The following is a 22,486-nucleotide window of genomic DNA, read 5'->3' as shown; positions in this document are numbered from 1 at the left end:
GTACTTCCCGCGCCAGCCTCTCCTCCGGAAGACGGAGGGCAGAGTTCTGTCATAAATGTCAAAGTGATGTCCGTGGGCTCCCGTCGGGCCTCCCGTCGCCACATGCTACCTGAAGCGCCTGCAGCCTTCGCTGGTGGTGGGCGGCACCGTCCTGAGGACCAGGGCCGCGCCAGCAGGCCACCCACTGGGTGTGATCTGCCCAGAAGCACTGCAAACATAACTTTTCTAAAATTCAAGTCCAAACCGCAGAAAAGCAGCAGTTACTCACGCAGTCCCGCCCCGTCCCGCCCGACCCTGCACCCCGGGTCCGGGGGCCCCCTCCCATCCCGCCGTGTGACACCGGCACCGCTGCCACAAAGTCGGACCCCCGAGCCAGGTGAGCGCGCACACAGCACGTCAAGACAGAAAACCTGCGGCGGTCTCCGCGTAAGCAGTCAGACTCCACGGCCATCTGGCTGCCATTTCACAAGCTCTCTGCAAAATCTGGCTATAATTCTCCCACGTTGTGAACAGCCGTTAATTTTTTTTAAGGTTTAGCGAAGTGAACTGAAGAAAATCGAAGTACTTGCTAAAGCGTGCCACCACTGAGAATGAAAAAGGGCTGCAGTGCTACAGAAGGAGACGGAGCTGGAAGCGGGAGAGGACCCAGAACACAGCGCAAGGCTCCCCGCACACAGAACTGAGGACTGTCGCGAAGCTGTGGTTTGCTAAGTTGCTTTATGAAGCGAACTGGTCTCACCTACTTGAGCCCACAGACACTGCCCTATGACGAGGGCCCATTTTCAAACGACCAACGCATATGCTCATTACTAACATTTACATACACACACACATATATTGATCAAAGATCCCTAAGGAAGGGTAGGAAACCAAAAAATGTGTCTGTCTGGCTTCAGTTACGTTCTTCAAAAAGATAAAACTGGACGTGTTTCCCAGATTTTTCATCCGTTCCAGGAAAGCAGCTCCCTTACTTTTGTTATTTCTTCCTGATTCCTCAGCCGTATCTGGGGCCTCAGAGAGCCACACACACGCGTGCCGGGCGGGGCGTCCCCTCGTCCCGCGACGTGGGGCTCTCAGGCAGGGACAAACCAGAGCGCAGGGCTGCCCACGGCCGCCCTCCGGCGCGGCGGGCGAGGCGGGGCAGGCCGGCCGTCTTTCGGCGGAACACTCAACCCCACAGCCTCCCTCGGTCAGAAAGCCCGCGCGCCTACTTTGCCTTCTTCAGACGTGAATGATGGAAATCTCCACGTCTCCTACAACACTGAGCCATGCTGACGACAGACCTGTGCCTTTGGGCTCTACGCGTGAGGTGGGCTCCTTCTCCGTCCATCGAGGCTTTGCTCTGACGCCCCCAGGAACAGGCGAGCTGGGCCCTGGCCGCAATTCAGGCCCGCTGACCCCTGAGCGCTGAAGGTCCCTGCCAGGCGGGCGCTGCCGCGAGGAGACCACTGGGCCCTCCACGCCCCCCTCACGTCCCCAGGACAATCAGCGCGTGTTCCTAGGGAACGCCTCTATCAAATTTCACTTGAAGAAAAGATTCTCCCACTTTAAATATACTGGTCTGCTCAATCCATTCCCTGTTCCGACAGAAAAACTGAGACCCACGGAGCTGAGGGAACAGCGGCGGCCGGCGCCGGGTCACCGTCAGAGCAGCGCCCTGAGCGGAGGAGGCGGGCGCCTCGCCGTGGGCCTCGCTGGGCGCAGCCCCGGGCACCCGCGCAGCCTGCAGAGGCCGCCAGGGAGGCGGCCAGGGCCAAGGCCGACCACCCCTCCCGTCCCTGCTCCGGTTCACAAAACCCCCAAGGGGTCGGCTTGCCACACATAGCTGCATTTCCTTCTTGTATGTTATTTCCCTCTGACGATCACTAAAAACATCCCGGTACGTGATGGACACACAGACTTGAGAGCAACCGCATCATCTAAAGAAAACACAAAATAAAACACAAAACTCCCGCCAAGGTGGCGGAACCTTTGAGATTCGCGGATGATACCCGCGCCCTGGCACGCGCAGATGCCCGCACGCTCTCACGCCGAGTCCTGCGGGACCCACACGCTGCACGGGTGTGTGTGGGAGGCCGACCTGCCCACGCGGTGAGTGCCGGGAGACACGCGGCACAAACCCACGCCCGGCCAGAGCCCCGGCGCGCACGGGGGACCGACACGCCCCGCCCCCGCTGAGCCTGTGCGGGACCCGAGGAGTCACCAGAGGGAGGCGCGGGGGTGCCCTCCAGGGCAGACCTTCACCCCGTCCTTAACCTTAAGAGCCAGTGTTACTTCCCAGCCAAGAGCTCCCCGCGCCTCCGGCAGAGACGCAGCCAGGTGTGCGGCCGGTCCTCGGTGGGGCTGATGTATCCTTCCCGGACGGGTGCCCTTCACTGGGCACCCGCTCTCCGGGCCCTGCGCCCCTTCCTACGCGGCGTGCCGCGTTCCAAGACCTCGGGGAGGCACGTGGGGGCCGTGGCTGCGTTTCTGTCGACCGAGCGGCTTGCGGGGAGCCTGGCGCACGAAGCGCGGGGCTGTGCAGAGACGTGATCCTGGGACTCCGCCTGCCCCCCCCCCACCCCGCCCAGAACAACCACCGACCCCGGAGGAGCGCCCTCCAAAGCGCGCGGAGCCCGCCCGCGCAGCCCCGCACGCCAGGCTCGGAAGGCGCGTTTCCCGCAGACGCTGGGCTGCCGTCCGGCCCCGCTGGAGCCAGCCGCGTCGTGATCCCGTCGGCCCTGTGTGGGAATTTGATGGTTTCCTCTTTTTTAAGTTTTACGTAACATTATTTTTAACTCATCTCACCACCATCCCTTTAAAAAATCAAACAGAAATAGTTTAGCTCCCCGACACTCCGTCCCTAACCCTGCCCAGCTGAGTGACATCGAGGGGCAGTTAGACACGTAAAAACGTGTGAAAACCTTCAAGTCATCTGGCTTTCGGGCGAACCATGTCCTGCTTCCTGCTTGGGTTTTGTCACATCACAGGGACCCACAAGAGGACTCTCCCAGAAGGTGCTAGGAGCAGGTGGTGCCCGCACATCCTTTCCGGGCTCCTGGCAACGCTGGGTGGAGCCGACCAAGGTCCAAACGGGGGCCGGCGGGCGGGGTGCGGCCACCAGCCATGTCGGTGCTCCACCGAAGTCTCCTCCACCCTCTACCCTAGGAAGGAACTGGTCAGGACACACACAAGCCCAGGAGCCCTCTCATTCCTACACAAACCCTCCTGCCAAGTAAGTCATTTCCTTCCCTTCACCTTTCCCGGGACGGACACGGTCACTTTCAGCCCCAGAGAGGCGTTGGCGGGGCCTCGAAATAGTGCCGTCTCGAAACATCGCCGGGGGACTGCTGCCTGTGCCTTCGCACCCGCTACTGGAGAGGGGCAGACGCCACACGAGACCCCGGAGGGAAACAAGGAGCTGCCGTCCGGGAGCGAGCGGCCAGCGCATTCTCTGCAGCTGGACGGCTGTCCCCTCGGGAATCTCATCACACCCCCTTTTCCTTTACCTCTCAGATTTTATAAGACGTAATTTAGCAGGAATTACAGCTGGAGACCAAGCTTGGGGCACGTGCCCGCACACAGCTGGGCCCCGCAGCTCCGCCAGGCGCAGGAGCAGGACGGTGCTGCTGGACATGCCCCCGCACCCTCGCTGTCCTCCCGTACGGCCGGGCACAGGTCTCCCACTCAGGGCCCAGGTCTGACCTGAGGCCAGTTCAGGGAACTCTCTTCCCCGAGAAGCTCAAAAGTCTTTCCCATGCCGGCCGGTGGGGGGGGGGGGGGGGGGGGCGGTGCTTTGCCAAAACAAAGGTGCACGTTCAGTTTCTTTGCAATGCCTCCTCTGATCAGAGAATATACATTATGTAATCCAATGAGGTTTTGTTTTCGCTTTGGCTGCCAGGAAGCTCAGAGATCACTTTACTGTGAAGACATAACTGTGTCACCTCTGTTAGCAAAGCACTTACATTTTAAGTGGAACATCTGCGCTGGGCCTTTGCCAAAATGTTTGGCCCCGAGCAGCCAGCTGCAGAGGCCGGTGGTAAATTCAGCACCGAGAGCCTTCCGTAATCGTCGTGCTCTGTCATTCCACTCACTCCTCGCAGCCCTGCAGGGCGGGCACTGTGGTGCCCATTTTACGTTTGAGGAGACTGAGACTCAGACACGTGGACTTACAAGGAGCATGTCACCCACTCCCTCTTGTGGGAATTCCTGGTCCTGCCCTAACGTCCAGTCGATCAGATCAGGAGAGCCAAGCCTGAGCCCTCACCATCACCCCGGGAGAGCCCGCAGCAAACTGGACAGCAGTACAACCAGAGGCTTAGGCCAGCGGCCTGGGTCACGTTCTAGGGGACTCTGAGGCGCCAACAGGGCACAGTGACGAGAAACGAGGAATCCGGGGACTGGGTGTGTCCTCCTGGTCACAGAAAAGCAACCAGGAGTCTCGGCCATTGACGGCGCCCTCTTGGGTGAGAGGCATGGAGGACGTGGCTTCAGTTCCACACACACAGAAGGTTCCAGCATCTTGAGATTCCCACCTGCTCCGGGATGGGGGTTCCTGCAGCACGAGCTTTGAGCACAGCTTTGGACGATTTAACAAATCGCTGCTGGTAGCACGTGAATACCCTCGGAGGCGTCCAGCCGGCGGCCCTCCGAGGGTCAGTCTCCGAAAGCTCGTGCTCGCTAGACAGAAGCAGCCTCCGTCCCCCGAGAAATAAATGAAGTGTGCCCGAGGCGCTCAGAGGGCCGACGCAGAGCGGGGAGACCGGCCAGCGTGGCCTCGCGTGGAAGCCCCCGCCGGCACCCCCACCAGGTGCCCCGTGCCAGCAGCCGGGGGCTGTGGGCTTGAGGAGGGCTCCTGTGCGTCCTCCGCCATCGGGGCCACATCGTCACCACCACCCCCCGGGGCGTGTGCGCGGTGGGCGGTCCCCGGCGGAGCAGGAGGGCAGCCCGGACGTGTCTGCGCCCTCCTCCCCCGGGGCGAGGCCACGGAGCAGGTGCGGGCGGGCGGGCGGCTGAGCAGCCCAGAAAGGCACAGAGCCGCCCTCGGGCCTGTTCTCCCCGCCGCAGCGCTCAGGGTCCCCTGGCCTACTCCCCGCACAGCAGCAACCCCATGGCGCTCAGTTCTGTGCCGGGAAAGCTGACTTTCTTCATGTTGGTTTATTTTTGTTTCCTTCTCTGGAAGACCCAGGCCCGGCACAGAGGTCTTCTCATGGGTCAGACGGCCGGTTCACCTTGGAAACGGAGGACGCGCAGTGCAGAGCCCTGGCACCCAAGTTCACGGCTGCACCCCGACGTTCCCGATCCACCGCCGGAGCCGCCCACCACACGCGACCCCACGGCCCTGCCCCGTCTCTGCAGACACGTGTCGAGGGCTGTACTTGGCCCTGCGCACCCGTGTGTAGCAATACGCGTAAAGCCTAATAGGCTCCCCTGGAAGCCACGGCCCCTGAACAAAATCCCCTTTCCCGGCACGCGTGCCCTCGGAAGGCAGAAACCCTCAGCCGACACGCGTCGCTGCTCCCCCGGGAGCTGTCTCTGTAGCTCCAGTTCCTCCGTAAATAATGCAAGGACAGTGGATTCACAGAGGCCAACAGATCCATAGACGCCAAGGGAAGGAAACCCAGAGGGCACGAGACGCGAGCCCGGTATCAGTTACGACACCAGCACCGAGCGAAACCCAAGCCCCGGGGGGGCCAGGCCAGCCCCGCCCCCGCCCACCGCAGACAAGCCCCCACTTGGACGCGCGCCACTACTCATCCAAGTCCACGTGGAGCCCGTCGGCTGCGGGGATTCCGGTGAGAACCTGGGCCGTGGTGGTGATTGAAAAGGAGGCTCGCTACAGCCTGGATACAGGCCACTCCCACCCCCGCCCCCCTGCACCCAGGGACCCCCACAGGGGCCCCCGTGGCACCAGGGGACCCTGACCCCAGGCCCCACCCCCCACCCCAGCAAGCGTGCCGGCCCTGCCCCGCGGGTCTCGTGTGGCTTCTGGCGGTCGCCGTGACTTCCCCCGGGTTTGCTCCCGGGATGCTGTCCTTCAGGAAGTGCTGAATGAAACAGTGGACCTTTGACGCCCCGTAACAGACCTGGCCTTGGAGCAGGTGAACAAAACCACGGGGCCCGGCCACAGCAAGCTGTGCTGCCCGTCGCAGCGAGACCCCTGGTGACGGCACCTCCCGCCCCCAGAAGCATCCTGATGAGGAAGACAAGCTGCACCGTGACCCCACCAGACCGGGCGTCAGCTTCGAGACCTGGGCCTTGCCCCTGAGCCCCGCGTCCTCCCGTGCCGTCTGAAAAATGAGGGGGTCCTGACCACTTTCAAGGGCACGAAGGGACCGAACCCGGACGCAGCGCTGCCCCGCGGGAGCTGGCGGGGGGCGGCGGCGTGTGCCCACCCAGGCTGCCCACAGCCCCCCGCCAGCTCACAGACCGCTGCCGGGGTGGCGGGAACATTCTGGCAGGTGTTGGCACCAGAAGGATACAGAAACGAAGCCTAAGAAGTCACAGTCTTGCTGGTGGAGACCAGCACTTAGCAGGAAGACCCAGGCGACCGGGGTGTCTCGAAAGCCCCCAGCAGCGAGGAGCATCGCTGCGGCGGAGGGCCCGACTCCCAGGGGTTCCCGGGAGAGGCCCTTCAGCCCACCGCCACTCATCCGGTCAAGACTCCCGCACATGAAAACAGTGGCTGTTCTATCACATGAAGGAGAGAAAACCATCGCACAGCACGCTGCGCAGAGAGAAGAGTCCTGCGGACGCAGCAGCTAACCAGGTTCTGACGCTGGAACGTGGCCCCAGGGTGCGGGCGGACGAGGCCTGGCTCCCACGGCCGCTCCCACGGACCCCACCACCCGGACCTCCACCTGGGACGCTGCCCAGCCCCCTGCCCCTGGGAGTGAAGGGCGTCGTGAAGGGCGTGGGCCGGCCGCACGGCGCTGTGACCCCGGGTCCCTGGCGCCCAGAGGGCCTGGAAGTGAGCACAGGGCTCTAGGAGACACCTAAGCGGGGGGACGTTTCAAAACTGAATTCTCCTTGCTGCTTTCTTCCCATTTACATATTTTAATATTTTCATTGTGGTAAAAAAGCACACAGCATAAAATGTACCATCTTACTATTTTGTGCAACAGAGCTCTAAAATCTTTCCATCTTACGAATCTGAAACTCTGTCCCCATTAAACACGGACTCCCCGTCCCCCTCCCCCAGCCCCTGGACCCCACCAGCCCGCTCTCTATGAACTTGACCCAGGAACCTCCTGTGAGTCACGCGGTGTCTGTCCTCGGGGACGGGCTCATCTCCCCGAGCGTAATGTCCTCAAGGGCCACCCGGGTCGCAGCAGGCGTCGGGAAAAGGCTGAGTCATACTCCGTTGTGTGGATGGACCACACGTGTTTCCCCACCGTCCACCGATGGACACGGGCTGCTTCTACACTTTGGCTCGTGTGAACATGCTGCTGTGAACATGGGTGTGCAAGCATCTCCCTGAAATCCTGCTTTCAGTTACTCTGGATAGAGGAGGCATATGTTAATTTTTACATTACTTGATTTCTGATGATGTGACAGAGTAATAAGGAAACGTTTTGACCTAGCCGGGGGGGGGGGGGTATAGATTTTTTTTTAATTAGTTGTTAGGTGAAAGTGGAACTGATATTTATTGAGCACCAGCTAACAGCCACACCCGCAGAGAGCCTGATGAACGAGGACGGCAGACCTTGCTTTCTGCGCGCTTGGGACACGGCACTTGGTGGAGTCCTACGTGACCTTACGATGCGGCACAGCCGCTCGCCTCGCCTTCAGGCGGGAAACCCACAGCACGCAGTGGGCAAGGGGACAGAAATCAACAGGCACCATCTGAGTCATCCCTGAGGTCAGAGCCAAAAAGATCTGGTTTGCCAAAAAGTGACTGGAGAGCTGTGCTTGAGTCCTTCGGAGAAGCCCACTGCCCAAGTCCACAGACAGCGCCCCAGCCACTCGGACGTGGCTCCCGAGGAGGAATCCGCCCGCACGCTGTGCCTGCAGGTGTCACTGGGCGGCGGCGATCAGCCCGATGCGTCCCTTCACCCGCGTCAAGAAAGCTCCCCGACACTTAGTGCAAGCCGCACATGCAGGCCTTCCGTGAACGGGAGCTGCACGGTGAGAGGGCTGGGCCTGGGGGCCGCGAGCCCCGGGTTCCCGTTTTACTAAGTCCCAACCCTTGTAAACTTGCCCAAGTCAATACATCCCCAAACTCAGAAACGTTACATGGATCCGGGCGCGTGTCACACTTCCCCATGGTTCCCTGAAGCCAGAACACTGCAGCGGTTCCACAGGGGACAACCCACCCGTTCTCGTCACCACTTCAGGGTATTTTTCAAAATCACACATTCGCAACACCTGTTGCTACAGAACAGCGCAGGGCCTCATGCCTGAGGGGTGACGAGCCCCTGACAGCGGTCTGGGGAGGGGCTCTCGGCCCTTCCTTGGTGAGGTGGGGAAACGTCCACTTCTGCTGACCGGGGGCAACCTCCAGCACCTGAGCGTTTCACGTGAGCACACCAGACGTCTTAAAGAAAATACCAAATGGCCCAATACACACCAGCAAGTTTCAGCGTTACCTCATTTCTCTGTTTTACAGCAAACTTTCTCCCGATCCCCAAGCAACACGGGGTTCCCTGCTTAGCCCACTGCTCCAACGCTAATTCAGACTTCACTTTCTAATTGTGGCCCCAGAAACGCAGAACCGAGGGTCCAGGCCTGCAGCTGCATTCTACCACAGCCCCAGGGACGCGGTCACATCTCGGCCTGAGCATCTCTGAGTGAGACAAGCTGCTGCGTGCGGGCCAGGAGCCCTGGGGTGAACGGCCACTCCACGGGTCAAGCCGGCTTCCCCGCCGCCCGTGCTCGGCTGGGACGCCACGGTGCGGGCGAGCACGCTCACTGAGAAAGGAGCCTGAAGGACGCCTGCAGGCGACGTCTCTGCAGACACACCTCGGCAGGGTGAGACCTGCGACCGCAGCCTAGCGCCGAGGGCGTCTGCAGAGAGGCCAACGGACACGAGTCTTCCGGGGAGACAGCGTGAGCTCCAGGCCCCGTCTTCTGAGCTGGGGAGGGGGCGCAGAGCCTGCTCGCACCTTCCCTTCGCACAAGACGTGATGGCGAAATCGACAACGGGAGCAAACAAAACCCGAGTCGGCACAGCGGCACCCAGGGCCCGTCTGCATCAGGCCCCCCCTCCGCCCCCCACGGACAAGGCCAGCAGCAGGGCAAGGCTTCCTGTTGTGGACAGCCGTCTGGCGCCCACCGCAGCACCGCCAGCCCCTCCGCAGGGGCCGCCGCGCGCCCGGGAGGCCGGAGGGAGGACGACGTGCTGGGCGGCGCCGCCAGCGGGAAGCTCCGCAGTTACCAGCGGCTCAGGGGCTCCTGCGGCGCTTCTCCTGCGGTGCCGCCAGCCCCCGGCTGCACGCGGCTGGAAGGCCCGCCGCAGGAACCCGGGACCCGGGCCGCGACGAGCGCCGCAGCGGGCCCGCGCCGGGACGTGACGGGACCCAGCTCAGCGTCTCACATGTGGGTGGAGTAGCTGAGCCACCACCAAGCCAAAGACATAGAAAGCCGTCTTTATGCCAAGGGCTGTGTCCTTCAAAGGCACGGAATGTCTCCCTGCTCGGTCAGCATCGGTGGAGGGCAGAGGCTGTGCGACCAAGCAGGACCCGGGGGGGGGCCTTCCTGGGGACAGACCCCCGCCTTGTGTCCACCTCTTGTTCGCCTCCTAGGCCTCCCCCAAGTTCCAAAGAGCAAATTTAATCAGAAAAATGAGAACATGCAGAAACTAAGAAAAACAGTCAAGCAAGACAAAATAAGAGTTTAGCCATAAGACAAAGTCAAGGACCTTCAGCTCCTTCCCAAGGGCCACAGATAACAGCCTGAGCCGCAGCCTTGAGCTGTTTTGCAGACACAGAAACTCCAGCCAGGTGGAAGACGTTAACTGCTGATCACCAGCCCAGGCCAGTTGGGACCAGAAGGTTAATGACTGAGATTCCCAAAACATCGCCCTGTTACCCCACCACAAGCCAATCAGAGAACTGCACGAGCTGGTCACGCACCCTCTGAGCTCTCCCTCCAACCTCGTCTTTAAAAGCACTTCCCTAAAGGCCGTCCGGGAGTTTGGCTCTTCTGGGCACCAGCTGACCGTTCTCCGAGCTTGGCCCTGCAATAAACCCGGCACTTCCCGCCACCACCGTCTCGTGTCAGCAGCCCGGCTCTGCCGCGTGTCTGGCGCGTGGGCCCAAGTTTGGTTTGGCAGCACGGGTGGCTCGGTGCTTCCCACAGCAACTGCTCCCTGGGGCAGGGGGTGGTCCTCCTGGCGGCAGAGGGACCGCTCACCACGGCCAAACCCTCACGCAGAGGGAGCCCCCACTGCCTCACACAGGCAAGGAAGGCGACCCCAGGGTGGGGTGACCACAAGGCACGACTGCAAACTCACAGCTGAAGTCCTGGGGGGGGGGGTTCGCCCGAAGCGGCTTTGGGAAAAGGCAGAAGCGCTCGTCATCCAGCCCTAACTATTCACCGACGCCCTTCTTCTGACGTGTGACACGGGGCGGATTCCAACGGGACGGACACGGGGCGCATCAGGGAGAGTCGGAAGCGTGATGCAACGGAAGCCTCCTCCCACAGCAGCCTGCGCGTGGCCGGGACGTTTCATAACCTGAAGCCGGGATGAGGCCGGGACAACACCCAGCTGGTGTCAGCTGGGAAAACAACCGGGCTGCGAAGCCTTGGAAATACAACTCGATGACAACGAACGCCTCTCCCAAATGGAGCTCATCACCCCGCATTCAGCTGCTCCCAGCAGCTCGAACAGGAGCTCCGGACGTGCACTCCTGCCTGCAGCAGCCGGGCATGCTCGTCAGCCTGGGCTCACACCCCCTCCGCGGGGGCCGGGGGCGGCAGGGGAAGGCGAGGGGGGCCCAGGCCCGGGGGACAACACGACAGGCCCCGTCTCACCTCCCCTCATCGCATCCCCCAGTACACTCTGAATAGACGGTCGCGTCTTCCATAAGATTCCTGTTTTTTAACCAATGGTCTTTCCTACCTCCAGGCTGTGCGTGTGTACATTCATACACATTTAAAACCTGCCAACGGGGCCCTTCTTCACACCCGGATAGTCACGCTCGTGGTTAAGAACTCGGGCCCGAAGCCACAGTGCCCGCGTGTGTCTGTGAAGCACACCCCGGAACCGCGCCTTCATCGCAGGCCATCGCGAGGGTTACCAGGGCGACGAGGACTCGCGCAGAGCAGAGCCAGGCCCACGGCGAGCGCTCCGTGGGAGCCGTCGCTCCGCGCAACGCCCGCCACGCCTCCGAAGACTCTTCCACCTCGTTCTTTCCCACAGCTGCAGACCCTGGGGTATGAATACCGCATACCCTTAACCAGTCTCTTATTACAACAAAGGAAGTTGTTTCTAGTATCGTTTTATAACGGAAAAATGCAGCAGTGACGATCCCAGCACAAACATCCCTGCAGAAGCTGCGGCGACTCCACTCCCACCGCGAGGACCCGAGGGTGGGGCACCCCACGCCCCCACCGGTCACCCAGCGCGGTGGGAGGCCTGGAGACGGGACAAGGACACGCACAGTGCCCAAGCCCAGGCTGGCAGGTCAGCGGGGGGCCGGGCGGTGTGCGGCTGCCAGGCTGCTGCCCCACCCCAGCAGAGCACTCCCGGGGGCACCTGCCCGGATGCCCTCCCGCCCGCTGCATCCCCCGTCCCCACTTAGACCCCGATGGCTCTCGTGTCGCCCTGGCACACGTTTATTTACAGGGCAGGGAAGGCCCAGAGAGCACCGGCTCAGACAGCAGGATGCCAACCCTTCAGCCCCAGGACAGGCCCCGTGACCTGAATCAGCCAGGGTCGCGCAGGAGAACGAGGGTCTTGCTGGAGCAAGCGGCAGCGTGTGCCAGCCCGAGGAGACCGCGCCGCGCCTGCGGGCGAGGGCTCGCTTCCCCACGGGATCTGCACTCGGGAGACGCCCCGGGGGCCCCGGGGCTGTGCCACACGCGGGACCCCGCAGCGCAGGGAGAGGCGAGGCCACACCAAGCAGGCACGAGGCTTCCCCTTTCTAAACCACCAGGGTCCCAGCACAGGCGGGGCCCACTGCATCCGGCCTGAGGAAGGGGATCTGACTGTACTTGCGGCAGGCTCAACACGTAACTACGTTTTACACTTTTTTTAACGGCAAATATGCAGTTCGTACAGGCAGTGTCTGTGGCTACATGACACAGATTGTCAGCAATGAGCTAAATAAGCAGCGTTCAAATACAGCCATCAGGAAGGGGAGACTCTCAGATGCCCAAGACCCGCCCCGAGGAGGAGACGGACCGCCCCACCCCACCGGTCACCTCCACCCCACAGGCCCCTGGGCTCCGCCGGGCCCAGCGCGAAGCGGCCGTGTCCACAGACGCGCAGCCTTCCTGGGAGGCCCAGGGCCGTGAGGGCCCCTACCTGGACCCCAGACCTCCCCGGCCGTGGCCGAGGGTCCGCGTGGAGCCCCCGAGAGCAGACACCCGAGCACTGGGGGCCGAGGCACTGCTCCGTCTCGTCGCGGTTCCACACGATAAACAGGAACAGTCTGACCCCAGCCGCACCGCAAAGCCCCTCACAGGCCAGCAGGCTGAGGCGCGGAGGTGCTAACGCCTCCCCCCAGTGACCCGAGCCCACGCGCCAACCACAGCACGCCTGCCTGAGCCATTTCCTCGTCCTGAAAACCTCTCCCGGAGATTATAAACGGTTCTGAGGACACCGAAGATCAAGCCTTCAAAGGTCCTGTCAGCTCCTCGACACCTCGAGACCAGAACCAGACAGAGGGTCTCTCCGGGCCCGTGCGCAGCCCCGTGGCCTGCCTGCCTTCCCGAGTCCCCGCCAGTCTCCCGGCGGGGGCGGCCCCGACCTTCCACCCAGGACGCCTGATGCTCCTGTGCTTACGGCCTTCAAGGGGGGGGGGCCCTGGCCTAGCGAAACTGGGGTCCTTCCCGAGCTTCTGGCTTTCCTTCCTTCAAACGTCTCCAAAGGAGAAGACGGTTTTCAGCCTCCAGGTTTTCTCCTGGTGGGAGGAGGGCAGGTTCCCAGACAGTCCAGTTCGTGGCCGGGCCGGAAGTGATCAATGGCAGCCAAACGGCCTTCGTGCAAATGCACGAGTGAAATGCCCTTGCCCTGTGCTTGCCTGGATCCTCTCGGTGTTTATCCCCATCTTTTCCGGAATATTCCTGAGCTCCGGCCAGGCTGTCCTGTCGCTGTGACAAACAGGCTGGCTAAAGCCACTGTGCCTGCGATTGCATCTCTGCCCTCCACACAGAAGAGATCAGACCTCACCCAGGCAGCATTTATTTTAGGAAGGCTCTTCATTACGGCGATGTAAACGTCAAGGCTGAGACTCCGTGGGCTGCCTGCAGAGCCCCGCTCTCTGACACACACACGGTCCGGCCCTGTGCTCAGCGGGCTGGCCCACGCCTCAAAGCAGGCAGCCCGGCGTCCACGTGAACCAACCGATGGACGAGCCGGAGGAAGGACAGCCTCCAGGATGAGGCGTGCGCTTCGCGCTGGAAGTGCCCCGAGCAGGAGGAACAGAGAGGCGCGGGGGGTCTGCGGGGAGGGGAGGATCTGGGAAGTCCTGCCCCAGGACCAGGCGCCACGCCCCAGCCCAGACGTGCGGGGTGGGTGTGCAGGTCATCCTGGACGCAGAGCTGACCCTTGCACTGCTGGCCACGTCCACTACTGCCACTAAGAGACGCACAAAGGGAGCTGAGTCCCTTTATTTACTGAAAACGAGTGTTTATAAACTGTATCCCTAAGACCGCACCCCGTTCAACTTCTTGTTATACAGACGGGGAATCTGAGGTCCAGAGGAAGTGGACAGTGTGGTCCTTCGTAATATCATGAAAGCCTTCACTTTTTTTCTGTTACTCACAGACGTGATAGGGACACTGAATAATTCCTTCCGGGGTCCTGGGTCTGGGAGAAAAAGACAACTTTTAGACTAGATTTCCTCTTCCCAACATACCAAGGCGATCTGCAGGGAAAGGAGGTCTTCAAATATCGGTGTCAATCACACGTCTGATCTGTGCTGCACACACCGTGATGCTTCCCACAAACACCCTAAACACACGCTCCCGGAGCCGGTCATTCACCCATCACACTGGACAGAAACACCACGGCAACACGGTGACTGTAGGTGGGACAGCTACGCGGCGTATTTGAAAGTTGTTGAGACAGTAGATCTTAAAAGTTCTCGTCACAAGGTAAAAAACATTTTTTCTTTCTCTTTTTTGGTTGTCTGGTCTGACGGATGTTAACTGTGTGGTGGACGCTGCTGCAATCACTTGACGATGTATGTAAGTCACGTCGTGACGCTACACCCCTTAACCTCACACAGGGCTGTAGGTCAGATATATCACAATAAAACTGAAATTTAAAAAGTTAACATGCCTTAAAATAGCGGTTTGTCCTTTTTTTTAATCCCACAAACTAGTAACCATTTTTTTCAAATTTGGGGAACCGATACAAAGCTGCCAGATCTTTACATTTCCAATTTAAAATGCTTAAAGAAAAACCCTACCACCTGGTATCACAATCCCTTCTTAAAAGAAAAATCACGGACAGCAAAAAAAGAGAGAATGTAGGTTTCTTTAAGTCTTTCGACATACACAGATCTGACCTGACGCACACGAGCCACGCGTCCCTTGGACCTCGGGGACGTCAGGTCTGCTCCACCCTCAGCAGGTGGCCAGGCCCGGTCCTCGGGGCGACCCGGTGGAAACGACCCGCACCCGTGGTCCCCGGTGCCCGGCCCCCGCCCCTCCCACCGCAAGGCGTCGGGTTATAAATCGGGCTTTGCGAGCGGGTGTGGACGGATGCTCCAGAGATGCATCATCGCCGAGCAGCCTAGAGAGAAATCAGAAAACGGAGGCCGCACGCCGCCCCGCCGCCCCGGCCCTCAGTGACCCGACGCGACATGTACCCCTGCACGCTGGGGCAGGGGCCGGGGGGCCGGTCCCTGAACCTGGGGGCCCCGAACGCGGCGCGCGCGCGGACCCGCCTCCGCTCGCCGCCCGCAGCGCAGGCGCCCGGCTGTGCGCGTGGCGGGAGGACCGGGGGCCCCCGCGGAGGGCCGCCCTCCCGAGAGACCCCAGAGGCCCTGGAGGCCGCGCTCCGTCCGCCTGCGTCCCCGGGCCCGCGTGGGGAGGGCCAGGTCGAGAGCCACGGGGAGAGCCCGCTTCAGGAGCTCAGGAAGCCGCTCCCAGGGTCACGCAGCGCGAGGGATGAGCCCGGCTCCCAGGGCCTCCCCACCCCCGGGGCGGGAGGCCCGGGTCTCGGCGAGCCCTGCCTCCCTCCCCGGCGTCAGCGCCTCCGGGGCTCGGGGCCCGCACCGCCGCGCCGGGCCTCGCGCAGGGCGGCCGCCCCAGGCCTGCAGCCCACACGCCCGACGCGGGCCGCCTCCGCGGCCAGGCGCCCTGGGCCAACCGGGGCCGTCGAAGAGGGGAAACGTCCAGCTCCGGGCCACAGACCCGCCGCAGAGTCAGAGGTGTCCACGCACAGCCTGGGCCGTGGACCCAGAAGGTCCGACCCGCCAGGCGTCCCCCGGTGGTCTGTGCGCTCAGGACGAGAGAGCTGAGCGCTCACGCCCCGGCCCGCACCACCGAGTGTGCACGTCTAGACGAGAGCCCTTCCTTCTCACTCGCAGTTCCTTTCCGCAAACACTTCACTTCCAGTTTCTCCTAGTTGTTCATTTAGGACACGGCCCGGAGAAGAAGCCGAAGGTCAGTTCCAAACACGAGCCACGCAGAGCACAGAGCAGAGAAACGGAAACGTCCCTACAGGCCCCTGAACTCACCGCCCGTCAGCAGAGGGACCCAAAGAGGACGGGTCACCTCCCAGCCTCTCAGCGCGGACGCGCGGAGCCCCGCGGACGGCTAGACCGAGGTCAACAGGAGTCCGTGGCTAAGGAAACGATCCGCAGCACCGAAGTGAGACGTTTATATCTTCTTAGGGACGGCTCCTCGATGAGGCATTTACAGAAGAGCCTTCTTCTCTCACCCCAGCAGCCACCCCATGCGAAGCCTCGAAGGACCCAGGCAACAAAGCACAGAGGTCCTGAGGGAGGCGGCGGGGAGGGAGGCCCGGACGTGGAGGCCCGCCTTCCCAGACCCCTGCCCCGGGGCCGCCGCGTTCACACAGGAGCTTTCCGCAAGGTGTGCTCTCAAGCTGGACCCGACACTCCGCCTGCCTCGTCCTCAGGGTCCAGTCGGGTGCCTACTTCACTTTTATCCCGCCTGCTGCAGACCTTCGGATTTCTGTCTTGGCATGCTCTTTTTTAACAAGGCCTATGTCCATCAGCAGAGCTGACGAGAAACATCTATTCCTTCAGGGTCCCAAAAGGTGAAAGTCAACCTCACAAGTGCTACTTCCATTTTCTGGCAAGAATTAGGAAATACAACAAAATAAGTATTCATGGAATAAAAACACGTAGTACTTACACAGGAAGGTCTTCTCGTGCGGGAAGCCCTCTCCACATAAGGACTCCCCAAACCAACAACATGTATGAGGCACGGAAAATTCTCCAGTTATTAAGCGAATTAACTTAATAAAATTCTGTTTTACGACAAGCACGGGGAATGCACAGCAAAGAGGCCCTGGCAATCTCTGGAGGGCATGGAAAGTTCTTGAGGGCAGGGAAGGTTCTGGGGGCAGGAAAAGCTCTGAAACCGTGGGTAATCTGTCAAATCCATGTCACCTGCCTTCACTAATCAAGGTCGTTTTAAGATCTGCATGTCCTCCAAGCAGCACGTAGCCTCAACAATAAGACGTTTGCCTGAGTTGTTTTCCAGGAACGCGGAGTCAGCTGTGTCTCGTTTGAGCTGAGCTGGCTGAGACAGGATGGGACCACTGACCCTCCCGCTGGGCCTGTGCGAGTGTCCGCTCCGTGACCTTCTGAACGTGCAGAGGCCTGCAGCCCGGTTATGCCTGCGCAGAAGGGCAAGCCCCGCAACCTTTCGCCGCCCTCCCCCTGCTCCCCAGGCCTCGGGCCGCCCTGCTTCTCTCCTCCTCGGCCCACAGATACCCCAAGCCCCCAGCCTTCCAGGAGGCGGACTGAGATCTGTTCTTCCATCTCCGTGCTCGCCTGCCTTGCAAATAAACCCTTTCCTTGCTGCAAATCTCGGCGTCTCAGCATTTTGGCTTGCTGTGCGTCAGGTAAAAGAGACCTGGTGTGGTAACAGTTCTGGAAGGCAGGGAAGGTTCTGGAGGCAGGGACACTGCCTTGTTTGTGTTTGCATGTCCAGTGCCCAGTGCAGGGCCTGGCACAAGCACACGTTCAGTCCATTGTAGTGATAAGGTTTTTCCACACGGCTAATTGCACAGTTCAGTGGAAAACTGACACTCTGTTCATAATGAGAATAGAGAAACCTGACAAAGGATAAATATCTGAATTTTCCTCAGAATGTACAGTTGTCCCTTGGTATCCATGGCGGCCTGCTTTCAGGACCCACCACGGACACCAAAATCCATAGATGCTCAAGTCCCACATTTGGGCCCCTGTATCTGTGATTCCTCATCCGTGGACTCAACCAGCCACAGATAGTAGTGTAACATATTAATCAAAAACAACCTGCATGACATCTGTAGAGATGTGGATGGACCTAGAGACTGTCATACAGAGTGAAGTGAGTCAGAAAGAGAAAAACTAATATCGTATATTAACACATATATGCAGAATATAGAAAAATGGTACAAATCAACTGGTTTGCAAGGCAGAAACAGAGACCCAGATGTAGAGAACAAACATATGGACACCAAGTGGGGAAAGCGGGGAGGGTTGGGGGGAAATGAATTGGGAGATTGGGATTGCCACATATACATTAGTAATAAGAAAAAAAATCAAATTGTACACTCTAAATATATGCAGTTTATTGTATGTCAACTGTATCTCAATAAAAGTTCTTAAAAGAACAAAAAACAAACAAAAAAACAAAACAAAAAAACCTGCATGTAAGTGGATTCTCACAGCTCAAACCCGTGCCTTTCAAGGCTGGGTTGTCATTTTGTTTAGTCCTGGGCACAGATGTGAACTGTGGAGCTACCTCTCAACTCTAAGGATGTCTCCTTCCTCCAGGGAAGCCTGGCTCTTGCTTCTGTCTGGTGGCAAAGGACCAAGGGCCCCGACAGCCTATCCAGCCAGGATAAGATGGTTCGCAGCTGGGCCTCTGTCCCTGCGAGCCCTGTCCTGTGTCCACTGAACCACTTCTTGTCCGCAGCCCACTGGGGTCCTGAATGGCACCTCAGAGACCCTCCAAGGACCCCTGCCTGGGAATTGGGGAGCCCTCCCCAGAACCGGCTGGTGCTCTGACCCGTCTCTTCCCAGAGTTCCACCCTAACTCTTCACTCTGATGTTTCCTCTAGCTCCTACCCCTGGTCCAAATTCTCTTGTGTTCTCGTGGGTTAGTCGAACACCTCAGTCCACCACTAATGGACACAGAACTCCCTCTGGGATCTCTGACATTGAAAAAACTTTAGATTTTGTTCTTCAGTAGAAAGCAATTGAGCTGACATAATAATGAGGTTTCTAAAGGAAGATGAGAGCACGAGAGGGTCGTTCAGCCCAGACAGGGGCCAGGAGAGTGAGCTCCCAAATGGGAGCGCATGTTTTCTGAATGATTCACATTTTATTCCAACTTGAAAAAGTAAATCTCACTTCCTGACATTCTCTAAGCTGAACACCAGTCGTTCGCTCACTTTGCAATGTTCTAGGACGAGAATCCAAGTTTCACGAGTGTGGTTCCGGAGGTGAGAGCGCGGCACGGCGACAGCGGCAGGAAAGCCGCCGCGCACGGTGTGGAAGTGCCCCCCTTCCCTGGTCGCCCTGTGCGGACGTGCCGGATGGTAATTCAGCACCCGACCGGCAGCAGTTCTCTGTATCTCGCTGGGATTTTATGCAGAGAAACGGGGTGGGAGTGAGAAGGGGATCTGCCTCCTGGAAACGCACCAAACACCAAGGCTGGGTGCTGACGAGGGCAGAAGAGACGATCGGGTAGTCAGGAACTGTTCAAAATAAGATTATGTTTGTTTGTGAAAAACAGACATTCTTCAGTATCACGTTTGAAAATAGAGTCCAATCCCAGAGTAACTGGAAAGGACTCTGGAAGGATAACTGGGCCAGCATCCTGACTTCCAGCAAGTGCTTGCCCACGCTTCACGGCTATGTTTTTTCTTTCCGTGAAGACTTTCAGACCAAGGGAGCCCCCTGTATCCCTCCTCGGGCTCTGTCTGGGTCGGTCTGGGAGGCTTCGTGATCACCGCATCCCTAGGTCTCAATCTCCTTACTTAGAAGTTGTGGGTTTTTTAATATATTTATTTATTTACTTATTTATTTATTTATTGGCTGCACCGGGTCTTCGTTGCTGCGCACGGGCTTTCTCCTGTTGCGGCGAGCAGGGGCTACTCTTCATTGAGGTGCGCAGGCTCCTCATTGCAGTGGCTTCTCTTGTTGTGGAGCACGGGCCCTAGGCGCGTGGGCTTCAGCAGTTGCAGCACACAGGCTTCAGTAGTTGTGGCACATGGGCTCAATAGTTGTGGCTCACGGGCTCTAGAGCTCAGGCTCAGTAGTTGTGGCGCACGGGCTTAGTTGCTCCGTGGCATGTGGGATCCTCCTGGAGCAGGGATCGAACCCGTGTCCCCTGCACTGGCAGGCGGATTCCCAACCACTGCACCACCTGGGACGTTCAGAAGTTATTTATAAATAATGAAACTGAACCAGGCAATCTTTTCCAGCTCTGGAAGTCTATAATGGGCTCATGCACGTACTCAGCAAAAATGACCGATGTATACACGGAGTGTTTCTGACACGCGGGCTCGCTCTGCAGCCTCACCAGGCCCGCGGCAAACAGGTCTGTGAGCTCCTGCGAAGGAAGGGGGGTCCGCCCCCCACCGGTCCTCTCACAGCGCCGCCGCTCACGTGTGCCCGGTGACACGATCCACGGGTGTGAATTATGATCCATCTTGACCAAACACCATACGAATCGGGTTTGAAGGGGTTCTTGCAAAGACATCACGGGTGTCGATGCCGGCGCTGACACGGAAGCGGGGCGAGCCAGCCCTTCCCCCGGCGGCAGCGCCTCAGACACAGGGAGGTCAAAGGAGTGGCGACTGAATCAGACCCAGCAAGAAAGAGTCAGAAAGGCCAAAAGCCACGCTCCAGACTTTTTCAAATACGGATTCACGTACGTTACTGTGAACGGTGGACACTGCTCTACCTGCATGTTGTCCCTCGAGACAGCAGATAATTATACCCCGAAGCCACTGAGATTGAAAAGACATTTAAAAATTAAGCATCTGAAACAATAGTAATAATTTTAGTGAGTACAAAAAGGTTTTGTACCTTCAACAATAATAATTAATCATTGGTGATGTTTAATTTCTCATTCTTTTCAATTTATTTTTAATGTGTTTTATAATAAGCATTCGTTCAGTAGCGCACAGATGTAATTTGCAAATACACATACACATATGTGTACACCTATACACGTATGTACACACGCGGCGCGGGCCACGTCCATCAGGGGAGGTTCCCAGCAGAACAGTGACAGGGTCAGACTCTCAGGCTGGCCCCTGGTCACTGCACGAGAACCGGAGGCCGTGTGGAGCAGGCCGGACTTCTTTCTCTTACAGCTGGTTCTGCCGTCCATCCGCCCTCCTCTCCCTCTCCTGCCTGTGAGCCGGAGCACACCGCCCACCCCAGCTGAGACAACCAAAAATGTCCCCAAGGCAGCTGCGACCCCAGGGGCGAACCGCCGGCTTACGTAAAGGAAGCGCACGCCCCTTTCTCCAGGGGAAAGTTAAAACAACCCTCTGCCTTTTTTCAAAGGACATAGTCTTCCTCTTTTATTCACTGATTTTATTCAGCAAAGCAGCATCTTGCAATATACTGGAGGAACCATTACAAGATGTGGAACACATGTACCCACAGCTACGTCGCATCTTTCAAAATAAGGCTTTCATTTTGGAGTTAGTACCCATTTAATCGTCTACAATCTTTGTGAAACATCTTATTTTATGTCAGATCACCTCTATCAATCTGGAACATTCTTTCTTTTCCTAGTGTTTGACTTTAAATGTACCCTGGATATCTGATGTTGTTTCAGAGTTCCTAAGGAAAACATTTAATCATTAAACAAATGCTACATGTTCTTCAAGAGTATCAATTTAGACCAAACATATCACTTTCTAATATCACCAATGGACTGCTTCATTAATGTACTGATGCGTCAATAATGTAGTCTCCTAGCACCCTAAAGTGGGTTTGACATCTACATTTCACTCCCTCAAAACCTTTGGAGAATAAGAACAGGCATGTCTACATAAATATCCAAATTTTCAGCTCGATCGCACATTTTCATCTTCTCAGAATAGCACTAAATCAAGATATTCTCTGAGAACTACTTCTTCTCTGAGACAAAACAGATGTAACCAAGCAGAATGTGGTTTCACTGCTAAGCCCCGATACTCAGTCCCGCGCACACTCACCATATTTTCTGCGAACAGACTGTTCCTTTGATAATGCACTGGTCCGTTCTCCTGAACATGTGGCCGGCGTACGGATTCCGTGCGAGGGTTCTCGGCACACCAGCAGTGTCACGTACACCGTCCCGGTTACAGATGTGTATGCAGGCGCCCACATCTTCTAGGACGGGGGTCCATGAAAATCTAAGTTCACCGTGATGTGTCAGCAATGAGCACCATGAGGAAGGACCACAGAGATCAGAAACTGTGACCCTGCTTCTTCGCAGCCTAAACTAAGAGCCTCATCTCTATTCTGAAAAATAATGTTTCCGTCTAAAAAAGGTTTCTTCACGCCAGTCAACGGAATGCTTCCTTCTGCTTAAACCCCCGGCGATGCAACCTCACGTGAAAGCATCCTCTGAGGTTCCAGCGGCCACACGTCACGCGCCCTCTGAAGTGCTCCAAACAGGACAAAGCAAACAGGGGACCCAAGGCCTGGCACGGCCGCTTCTGGGGAAACAGAGGCTGGTACAGCCAGAAGCTGGGCCACCCAGCACGGGGACCCTGCCTGGCTCCTGCCAGAGGGAAATTCACCCCACACCCGGTCCTGCAAGAAACGGCAGCCTTGGCTTCTGACGCCAGTTTCTTTATGCCACCTACACTCTGCCAAAAGCCTTTTTGTAAAGCATATTCCAGGCCCCGGGTGTGGAAGAGAAATTGGGCTGAGCACTCGGAATCCTTGCTGAGCAAGCCCCAGAGCGCCCCCGCCACAGGAGGGCTTCACGCCGGACCCCAGCCTCCCCGGCTGCTCCCCCGCAGGACATCCCACGGGCACCTCTGCCTCGCCCTCCCCACAGATGTCTGCTGGGGTCTCCTCTGGGGAGGGATGTGCTGCAGACCCAGGGCGAGGACAGGGGCGGGGTGCGGCCTGGAGAGGGCTGGGGGTGAGTTCCTGGAGCGGAGACCAGGGACCAGGAACGGAGCGAGGGTCAG

At 58.7% G+C, this 22,486-nt stretch overlaps 1 protein-coding gene across 1 annotated transcript in view; it reads right to left on the bottom strand.

Moving 5' to 3' along the window:
- PTPRN2 (protein tyrosine phosphatase receptor type N2) overlaps nucleotides 1-16,785 on the bottom strand; it is a 641,085-nt gene extending 624,300 nt beyond the window's left edge. Inside the window, 2 exon segments of the mRNA XM_057732470.1 lie at nucleotides 16,477-16,584; nucleotides 16,587-16,785. Coding sequence (XP_057588453.1) covers nucleotides 16,477-16,584; nucleotides 16,587-16,770 — 292 coding nt within the window. The 5' untranslated portion in view covers nucleotides 16,771-16,785.
- Nucleotides 16,786-22,486: the final 5,701 nt, after the last annotated feature.

Source organism: Hippopotamus amphibius, chromosome 4 (assembly GCF_030028045.1).
Source record: "Hippopotamus amphibius kiboko isolate mHipAmp2 chromosome 4, mHipAmp2.hap2, whole genome shotgun sequence".
In the NCBI taxonomy this organism is placed as follows: domain Eukaryota; kingdom Metazoa; phylum Chordata; class Mammalia; order Artiodactyla; family Hippopotamidae; genus Hippopotamus; species Hippopotamus amphibius.
This window is presented reverse-complemented; position numbering and strand designations above follow the sequence as displayed.